The 10,920-nt window shown below is 36.9% G+C and overlaps 1 protein-coding gene across 1 annotated transcript; it reads left to right on the forward strand.

Moving 5' to 3' along the window:
• Positions 1-6,338: 6,338 nt before the first annotated feature.
• Positions 6,339-10,568, forward strand: LOC145619164 (uncharacterized). Its single transcript, XM_081673797.1, has 10 exons — positions 6,339-6,774; positions 6,904-6,966; positions 7,471-7,552; positions 7,662-7,736; positions 7,948-8,011; positions 8,481-8,523; positions 9,409-9,518; positions 9,621-9,690; positions 10,010-10,092; positions 10,201-10,568. The coding sequence occupies exons 1-10, from the start codon at positions 6,460-6,462 to the stop codon at positions 10,229-10,231; spliced, it is 936 nt and encodes a 311-aa protein (XP_081529923.1). The 5' UTR covers positions 6,339-6,459; the 3' UTR covers positions 10,232-10,568.
• The last annotated feature ends 352 nt before the right edge of the window (positions 10,569-10,920 follow it).

The following is a 10,920-nucleotide window of genomic DNA, read 5'->3' on the forward strand; positions in this document are numbered from 1 at the left end:
AAAAGTTACCATACATGGAGATTGTTATAACTTATAACATCATTTGGCATTAATTAAGGGTTAAACTGTAGGACCGTTTAAAGTTATTGGATAAATTTTCAATTTGCCAATTTTTTAATTTTTTTGGGGGCAATGTTACTTTACCGTACAAATTCTTCTACTCGTATTGCAAATGCAGATGTTGTTTTATGAAATTTGTAAAGATGGGAGCTTGAAATTGAATTTTTTGAAAAATTGGTGCCCCACAAAGGCACAAATACAACTCTCTAGAAAAGGAAAAAAAACAGTTAGTAAAAGATAAAAATTAAGATGTCTTCATGTTAGCGGTGGTGATGCATGATTGATTAGGACATGGTGCTTGCAATCAATTCGCAACGAATTACGGAGCTATACATTTTATACGAGTAGCTTTTCATTGATTGGAAAATGCTAGCAATTAGCATATGCTAAGTTGCTAACAAAGTGGATCAACAATTATAGTATTGTAACTAGGTGATTAGAGCACCCACAAGGCCACAATGGCTGACTTACGAGTTAAAACCAGAGCTGTCAAAATTTGACCCGAACTGAAATACCGACTCAAACCCGATTATAAACCGACCCATCTGAATCCGAAAAAATGGTGACCCAAACCAGACCTGAAACCAACCCTAGACCCGAGTTGACTCGAGTATGTGAGATCCAAACCCGAACATGAATTGACCTGGAGATGATCCGATCCGAATGTAACCCGTAAATTATTGACCTGAACCGAACCCGACTTGAATCGAAATTAAACCAAACCCGTTTTAACCCGTCAAAATACAAATTTAACCCTTACTAACCTGACCTGAATTCAACCGACCCGTTCCTAACCCGATTCGAATTTAACCCAACCTGTGACAAACCCGAATCGAAATCAACCCGACTTGTTATTGACCTGACCCAAATTCAACCCGACTTGTTATTGACCCGACCCGAATTGTACCAGACCTATTACTAATTCGACCCAAAAATTCAACCCGATCTGTTACTAACTTGACTCGAAATAAACACGACTTGTTATTGACCCGACCTAAAATCAACTCAAATTATTCCTGACCCGATTTCAAATCACCTTAAATGCAATTTAGACCACCTTATTATTGTTGATCAAAGTATTTTGTCTAAGAAGACCGAGTCGGTCCAGGCCAGCAAAAGAAAGGAGCATCATCCTCAAATTTGAGAGTAAAATGTAGTATATATTTGTTGTATGGTCAAAGAAGATAATTATCTTCCTAAATTATAGACACAGTTCCCTAGTATATTGTCATATATATTATAGTCAAAGGAAATAATTAGCTTGATAAATATTGATAATTATCTATTTATAGTTAGTTGAATCCGAATATGACCTGACTTGGAAAAATGACCCGACCTGATTGTAACCTGCAAATTATTGACTTGAACATAACCCGACTTAAATCCGAGAATGACCTGACTTGGAAATGGCCTAACCTAATTATAACCCGCAAATTATTGACTTGAACCGAACCCGACTTGGACCCGAGAATGACCCGACCTGATTATAACCCGCAAATTATTGACTTGAACCGAACCCGACTCAAACCCGAGAATGACCCGACCTGATTCTAACCTGAAAATTATTGACTTGAACCGAACCAGACTCGAACCCGAGAATTACCCTAACCCGTTTTAACCCGTGAAAACCCGAATTAAACCTGACATATTGTTCACCCAATCGAATGTAACCTGACCCAAACCCGAAAAGAAGTATGACCCGACGTGAGCCGACTCAAGCAAGACCAAACCCAAATAAAAATTGCCGAAATGTTTACCATGGTCCCTAATACCCTACGGGAGTCCAATTGGCTGGTTCCAGCCTTTAAACGACCAATTTACCGGTTTACAAATTCCACCGATTTCATTAACTCAAGCCTACCACGAACATTTATGACAACATATAATGATCATATGTGTATCTAAACGACATTATATGACCCCGAGATGTATCCCCTATAACCTAAAGGCTTTTTGACACCGGCCCCCGAAACCTCCAAAATTTTTAAAAAGCATGGATACTAGCCTTCAATTTTGGGATTTTTTGACTTTTTTTTCACCCATATATAAAAATTGCCGAGATGTTTACCATGGTCTCTAACACCCTTCGAGAGTCCAATTGGGTAGATGGTACCATCTTATTTGCCTTTAAACGACCAATTCACCGGTTTACAACTTGCACCGATTTCATTAACTCAATCCTACCACAAAAATTTATGACAACAAATAATGATCATATATGGGTCCATACGACATTATATAACCACGAGATGTATAGCCTAGAATTTAAAGACTTTTAGACATCGGGCCCCGAAGACTTCAAAATTTCTCAAAAAGTGTGGATATTAGCCTTCAATTTTTGAAATTTTTGACTTTTTTTTGTCAAATAAAAAAATCCGAAATGTTTACAATGTTCCCTAACACACTCAGGGAGTCCAATTGGGTAGTTGGAACCATCCAATTTGTCTTTAAACGGCCAATTTATCTATTTACATCTTGCACCGATTTCATTAATTCAAGCTTACCACGAACATTTACGACAACAAATAATGATTACATATGGTTCCAAACGGCATTATATGACCCCGAGATTTATTCTCTACAATTTTAAGACTTTTCGACACCGAGCCCCGAAACCTTCAAAATTTCTCAAAATGCGTGGATAAGTCTTTAATTTTGGAATTTTTTTGGCTTTTTTTCACATGGAAATAAAAATTGCCGAAATGTTTACCAAGGTTTCTAAAACCCTTCTGGAGTCCAATTGGGAGGGTAGAAATATCCAATTTGCCTTTAATCGGCCAATTTAACGGTTTACAACTTCATTGATTTTATTCACTCAAGCCCACCACGAACATTTATGACAACATACAATGATCATATATGCTCTAAACGGCATTATATAACCCCGAGATGAATTCCCTAAAATATCAAGGCTTTCGATACCGGGCCCCGAAACCTCCAAAATTTCTCAAAAACCGTGGATATTAGTCAGTTTTGGAATTTTTCGTCTTTTTTTCGCCTGTAAATAAAAATTGCCGAAATGTTTACCATGGTCTCTAATACGCTCCCGGAGTCCAATTGGATGGGTAGAACCAACCAATTTTCCTTTAAACGATCAATTAACCGGTTTACATCTTGCACCGATTTCATTAACTTAAGCTTACAACGAACATTTATGACAACATATAATGATCATATATGGTTCCAAACGGCATTATATGACCCCGAAATTTATCCCCTAAAATCTAAATCCTTTTCGACACCATGCCCCGAAACCTTCAAAATTTCTCAAAAAGCGTGGATATTAGCCTTCAATTTAGAATTTTTTGACTTTTTCACCCGGAAATAAAAATTGTTAAAATGTTTACCGTGGTCCCTAACACCCTCAGGGGGTCCGATTGGTTGGGTAGAACCATCCAGTTTGCCTTTAAACAACAAATTTACCGTTTTACAACTTGCACCAATTTCATTATCTTAACCCTATCATGAACATTTATGATAAAGTATAATGCGATTCCAAACAACATTATATGACCCCGAGATGTATCCCTTAAAATCTCAAGGATTTTCGACACTGGGACTCGAAACCTCCAAAATTTCTCAAAAAGCGTGGATATTAGCCTTAAATTTTGGAATTTTTTTGACTTTTTTCCGCCTATAAATAAAAATTGTTGAAATGTTTACCATGTTCCCTAATACCCTCTGGGAGTCCAATAAGGTGGGTGGAACCATCCAATTTGCCTTTAAATGGCGAATTTACCGGTTTACAACTTGCACCTATTTCATTAACTCAAGCCTACCACGAACATTTATGAAAACATATAATGATCATTTATGGTTTAAAACAGTATTATATGACCCCGAGATGTATCCCCTAAAATCTCAAAACTTTTCGACAACTGGCCCCGAAACCTCAAAAATTTCTCAAACAACCTGAATATTAGCCTTTAATTTCGGAATTTTATGAATTTTTTCGCTTGAAAATAAAAAATTACCAAAATGTTATTCATGGTCTCTAACACCCTCCGGTAGCCCAATTGGGTGGGTAAACCATCCAATTTGCCATTAAACGGGCAAATTGTCGGTTTACAACTTGCACCGATTTCATTAACTCAAGCCTACCACGAACATTTATGACAACAAATAATGATCTATATGGTTCCAAACAACATTATATGACCTCGAGATGTATTCCCTAAAATTTAAATTCTTTTCGACACCGGGTCCTGAAACCTCAAAATTTTCTCAAAAAGCGTGGATATTAGCCTTTAATTTTGAAATTTTTTTATTTTTTATCGCTTGGAAATAAAAATTGCTGAAATGTTTATAATGATCCTTAATACCCTCCGGGAGTCCAATTGGTTGGGTGGAACCATCCAATTTATCTTTAAGCGACCAATTTACCGGTTTACAACTTGCACTGATTTCATTAACTCAAACTTACCACGAACATTTAAGACAGCATATAATGGTCATTTATGGTTTCAAGCAGCATTATATGACCCCGAGATATATCCCCTAAAATCTCATTTCTTTTCGACACCGGGCCCTGAAACCTTCGGAATTTTTCAAAAGCGTGGATATTATTAGCCTTCAATTTTGGAATTTTTTGACTTTTTTTCGCTCGGAAATAAAAATTGCCGAAAAGTTTACCATGGTACATAATACCCTTTCGGAGTCCAATTGTGTAGGTGGAACCATCTAATTTGCCTTTAAACGACCAATTTACCGGTTTACAACTTTCGCCGATTTCATTAACTCAAGCCTACCACGAACATTTATGACAACAAATAATGATCATATATGGTTCCAAACGACATTATATGACCCCGATATGTATCACCTAGAATTTCACGACTATTCGACACTGGGCCCGAAACCTCCAAAATTTCTCAAAAAACGTGGATATTAGTCTTCAATTTTGGAATTTTTTGGCTTCTTTCGCCCGGAAATAAAAATTGCCGAAATGTTTACCATGGTCCCTAATATCCTTCGGAAATCCAGTAGGGTGGGTGGAACCATCCAATTTGCCTTTGAACAACCAATTTACCGGTTTATAACTTGCAACGATTTTATTAATTCAAGCCTACCTCGAACATTTATGACAACAAATAATGATCATATATGGTTCCAAATGGCATTATATGACCCCGAGATGTATCCCATAGAATTTCAAAACTTTTCGACACCGGGCCTTGAAACCTCCAAAATTTCTCAAAAAACGTGGATATTAGCCTTTAATTTCAGAATTTTTTGACTTTCATTCGCCCGGAAATAAAAATTGTTGAAATATTTACCATGGTCCCTAATATCCTCCGGGAGTCCAATTGGGTGTGTGGAACCATTCAATTTGCTTTTAAACGGCCAATTTAACGGTTTACAACATGTATCGATTTACTAGTTTACAGCGGCCAATTTGATTAACTTGTACCGTACCCGACTTAAACCGAAGTTGACCTAAACCCGTTTTAACCCGTCAAAACCCGAATTTAACCCGACTTGTTACTAATCAGACCTGAATTCAACCCGAAATCGATGGATCGGAAGATTGGAATTAAGGCTATTCTTAGCTCCAAAACCGGTGGATCGGAAGAATGGAATTTGTGTTCATTTTGGAACGTTGAGGACTAGTTTAGTCCGATTTTGGATCAATTTCTTTCTACAAGATTGAATTAGATTGTATTATTTTTCGTCCAGTCCATGCATATCGCTACTAGTAGTTGTTACTTGTGAGTGCACACTATAGAGGATTCTCTTTCTGTCGGATAAATACATTTTTGTATTGGATTGAGTCTAAATATACCTCAAGAATGTCAAACCAAAATTGTTACAACACAAAGGAAATGGGTTTCTTGCCCATAATTAGAGTCAACAATTCAAAGCTCATAAAACCACCACCAATTCCCCCCCCCCAAATAAAAAATTTGAATGTCTTAAACACTAGTATTTTATCACGGATGCTCAATCTATTATTCTACAAGTATATGACGGAAACTTTAATAAGACATCTAAATACATTGTGGTTTAACCAATTATTGTGATGAATATCTTCAATAATGAAACTATATGATAGTGTGTATAAACCGATCATAGGGTTCAACTATCAACTAAAGTTTTTGATTGAATTAGTTCGTAAATAATTTAAAACATAACTAAGGGTCTGTTCTCATACGTTTATTTTCACTTCAGGTCAATTCAGCTCCTATCTTTCTTCTCTTATAAAATATTCATTTCAGTTCAGCTCAGCTCAGCTCAGTTCAGCTGAGTTCAGTTTATGAAAACAGGCCCTAAGATGGTGAGATTCAAATGTAAAATCTCCATGAAAATATTATACTTGGTGCTTGTATTAGCTTATCAAGTAGGCCCGCGAAATCGGGTAACTCAACACAAAGGCAGAAAGAACCCAAAGAAAGAAGAGAAATGGTGCAACCACCGTACGAGCCATACTACCTCCACCAAAACCGCCACCAACCACCGGAATACTACTTCCACCACAACATCACCGACACTATAAACCCTAATTTCAACCATTCTCATGATTTCATCTCTAATTCCAGTAGTATTAGCACCACCCCAATTATCCCAATTCACATCCCCAAATCACAGCGCCATATCAATACCCTCTTCGTCTCCGGCCTCCCTGACGATGTCATGCCCCGCGAAATTCACAACCTTTTCCGCCGTCGTCCTGGTTTCGATTCTTGCCAGCTCAAGTTCACTGGCCGCGGCAATCAAGTTTGCCCAAACCCCTTTTTTTCTATAATTTTCTGAGTTAATTACAATGAGCTGAATTGGGTTGTTATTGATGTTGAATTATGTTGTTTTATTTAACAAGATCATTTTTTTATATGTTTCTGTTTGCAGGTAGTTGCATTTGTGACATTTTATAACCATCAATCAGCTGTGCTGGCATTACAAGCATTAGATGTAAGTGTGTTTAATGAAAATGTTTCATCTTTATTGTGAGTCCAAGAATATAGTTAATGTTCTAGTTTATTTAGAGCAACCATTCAAAGTTTAGTGTTACATTGATGGGTGTAAATACAAGTAGAAGATAAGATAGACATTGAAGCAATTTGAGGTGTTTGGACTTGAAGGATTAGGTGAGTTAGTGCTATGAATGAATCGTGGATTTGTGGTATTTATCAAAATCACCAACAAGTTTAACAATTACTGGCTCTTGCAAAACTTTAGTACCTAATATTGCATATAGGATTTAGAGCGTGTTCTCTCTTGATTATTTTCAGTTCAGTTAAGCTCCAATACGTTCAATTCAGTTCTTATCTAATTTTCCTTCTCTCATAAAATATTCAGTTCAATTCAGCTCCAATTAGCTCAGTTTATTTCAGTTCAGCTCAATTCGGTCAATCAGAATAGACCCCTTAATCCTTAACCTTTTGGAACAATAATTTGTAATGTTTCCAATGTTAGGGTATCAAGTTTGATCCACAAGCTGGATCAGTTCTGCATATTGAATTGGCTAGATCAAACTCAAGGCGAAAACATAAACCAGGTGCATGCTTTATGCCCAATAGACACTTTCATGTTATTTGTTATTCTCTATCTCAGTGTAGCTTTACTTCATTTTTTTCTTACTTCATGATTATACTTTTCTATTTTAGGTAGTGGACCTTATGTTGTGATCGATAAAAGGAAAAAATCTGCAGATGACGCTGAAGATACATCGAGTGATGATGGTACTCTCTATTCTTTAATGCAACTGACAATTTGAGTGTTGATAAACAATCATGTTCATTATTGCAGCTACCCATTTAAGCATTGTCTCCCTTTTTGCTTTTCATTCTATTGTTTTTATCTCTGCTTAATGTTTTTAAAATACCAGATATAAGTTTCAACTGACTGTGACCAGGAATATTGATATGTATTTAACCATTGTTCTTCATGCAGGTGATAATGAGTCTGATCAGAGTGAAGACCCTGATTCTTCCAACAATAATACGCAGTCCAAAAGGTTTGTAACTTGGAACATGATAAATTCTTAAAAGAGATATGAGCTACATTTCAAGAATTCCCCTGTTTGCTTCTCTTCATACATCATACCCTATTACCCTCTGGTTACAGGTTGTGTGTGTGTGTGTGTGTGAGAGACTCTGTGTGTGTGTGTTTGCGTGCGTGTGTGGGGGTGGATGGGTGGGTGGGTGTGAGACTCTGTGTGTGTGTGTGTGCGCGCGCACGCGTGCGTGCGTGCGTGGGGGTTGTGTGTGTGTGTGTGTGTATGTGTGCGTGCGTGGAGGTTGTGTGTGTGTTTGCGTGCGTGCGTGGGGGTTGTGTGTGTGTGTGTGTGTGAAGAGAGAGAGAGAGAGAGAGAAAGAGAGAGAGAGAGAGAGAGAGAGAGGGAGAGAGAGAGTGCAATTGTGCATGTATGTGGTGTTTATCTCGTTATTGAGTGAACTTCTAACACAGTGTATGATGTTGTACAGTGAGGAGAATGTGAAACTTGGTGGCACTGTGCCTGCAGCAAATGTTGGTGATTGATTCCTTAACCTGTTTGTTTGTTACTCCTGTCTTTAAATTATAGGCTATACAATTTTATGTTGAGCTCTCTCAAAATAATAGGTCCTTAAATTGGTTAGTAAGTTAAACCCTCAACTTGTCCGTATTATCATCAGTGATATAACAGAACCCTATGAAGGGCTATACCATGTGTTGTGGTGAAGTCAAAAATTTCAAGGGAGAGATATTATGTTAGTTTTCAATTCTATGACATCATACCAAATGTGACCTCGTATTTAGAAATGGAGGGAGTAGCTTTTACCTTTAAGCTGGAAAGTTTCTTTGAAGGCTGAAGTTTAAAAAGACTGTATACTTAGGGCCTGTTCTCATTGACTGAACTCAGCTGAACTGAACTGAAGTTATTAGAGTTGAGTTGAACTGAACTGAACTGAGAATAATCGTATGAGAACAGACCCTAAGTACTACATATAAATTATAATGTTTGTATTTTAACTGAATGTATTCATGGGAGTAGACTGCATGAGAGCCTAGATCTTGGTCTGGCTTACATAGTTATATGAACCCTGTGTCAGTGAAACTAGGGATATGAATGTATGTATGTCACTTGATATTTATGAGTCTAATAACCAACTACGGGTACGAGTTTATTTGTCAATAGCATATTTTGAGGTGCCTTGTTCTTTCCAACTTAGCTTTATACGGAGCCTGTTTTAAAATTGATAAATTTAGATGAGGGTTATGGTGTCAAATTAGAGTATCTATACCTCAGGTGATTAGAACAAAGCCTAGTTTGATGTGTTTAAATTACTGTTCCTTTTTGTTCCACAACCTCGTGGTGCATTTCAGTCTACTTTTGTTTTAGATTTATCTTTTGTTCTTGAACCATTTCTGCAGGAGCAGACAGAAAAGGCCTCTCAAGGTGATCTAAGGCCATGCTCCACCTTGTTTATTGCTAATTTAGGGCCTAACTGCACTGAGGATGAACTTAGACAAGCACTTTCTCAGTATGTGAGCCTCGATTTTCTTGAGCCTAGTTCTTTTTGTATCCTTTATGTCACTCGTCAGTGTATGTCTAAATGTTTTTGCGTTCCTTACAATATGTTTAGATATTCTGGATTCAATGGGCTGAAGCTGCGTGCTAGAGGTGGCATGCCAGTTGCATTTGCGGATTATGAGGTATTACAAGCATATTTATATCTATGCAGCCAATGTTATACTTTGTATTAGTTATTCAGAACCAATAGCACTACTAAACATTTAAAACATCTGGCAAAGATTAATTCTCTTATTCAGTCAGATTGGATTATGCTCGTTTATTACTATTACAAGATTGTTTCAGCGGCCTTTCAAATTCTGTAAATTTTGTATTTAATTTTGTTAGTCATTTTCTATTCTTTCTTTCTCCCATTCTGCTGTACATTTTATTACTGATGTGGTTGTATACCTGTATTAATGAAATTTACTAACCACAATGCTTATGTCTTGCTCTATTCAGGAAGTAGAACAAGCTACTCATGCAATGCAAGCACTTCAGGACAGCACGTTGCCGTCTTCAGACAGGGGTGGCATGCACATTGAGTATGCTTCCATCTTTTACCTCGTATCCATTATTCTGCTTTAGTCACCTGATGGATTATGCAAGCTAATTGCATTTTCAACTTTATTTTTTTCAATGTTTTTCTCCAGATATGCTAGGTCTAAAATGAGAAAGCCGTAGGTAAAGAAATATCCGGATATACATGCGATCGTGATTTGAGTATAGTGCTTCTTAAGTGCATTATTGTAAGCAATGGCAGATGCTGCATCTGTAGTTGTCCCTTTTCTCCTTGAATACTAGTTCTAGTAAATTAACAAGTCGCACACAGTAAAAGCTTGTAAACTCTGAAGATCATTTCTGACATGCAGACTACAAAATCTTACTATAGCTTTTAGTAAGATTTTCAAGGCTTTTCAGTGCTGTGCGCTCAGCTTACAATTGTGCCCCAGTTTGTTTTTGGTACTGTATACTCAACAAGATAGACAGCAAATGAAAGAAATATGGAGTTAGAGAGTTATGCCATCTGTTTAGCATAATATTGCTTATAATTTTTTCTTTGAAGCTTGCTATTTTTATTGTGAACAAACCTTTGCAGTTCGAAATCAAGGGGGCGTTTGGTTAAATTATTGGATACAGAGTGGAAAGGAAACAAATAAGAGGGACAAAAAGAATTATTTAACTCTTACCTTTTCATTTGCTTGGTTTAACTATGGAAAGGAATAACTTACACCTAAATCCCTTTCTTTTTGTCTAAGGAAGGTAAGGGTAATTGTTACCTTAAGGCTTGTTCTCATTGACTGAACTCAGCTGAACTGAACTGAAATGAATTATTTATAAGAGAAGGAAATTAGAAGTTTAACTGAACTGAA

The sequence above is a fragment of the Chenopodium album genome, chromosome 3 (genome assembly GCF_948465745.1).
Source record: "Chenopodium album chromosome 3, dcCheAlbu1.1, whole genome shotgun sequence".
NCBI lineage: Eukaryota > Viridiplantae > Streptophyta > Magnoliopsida > Caryophyllales > Amaranthaceae > Chenopodium > Chenopodium album.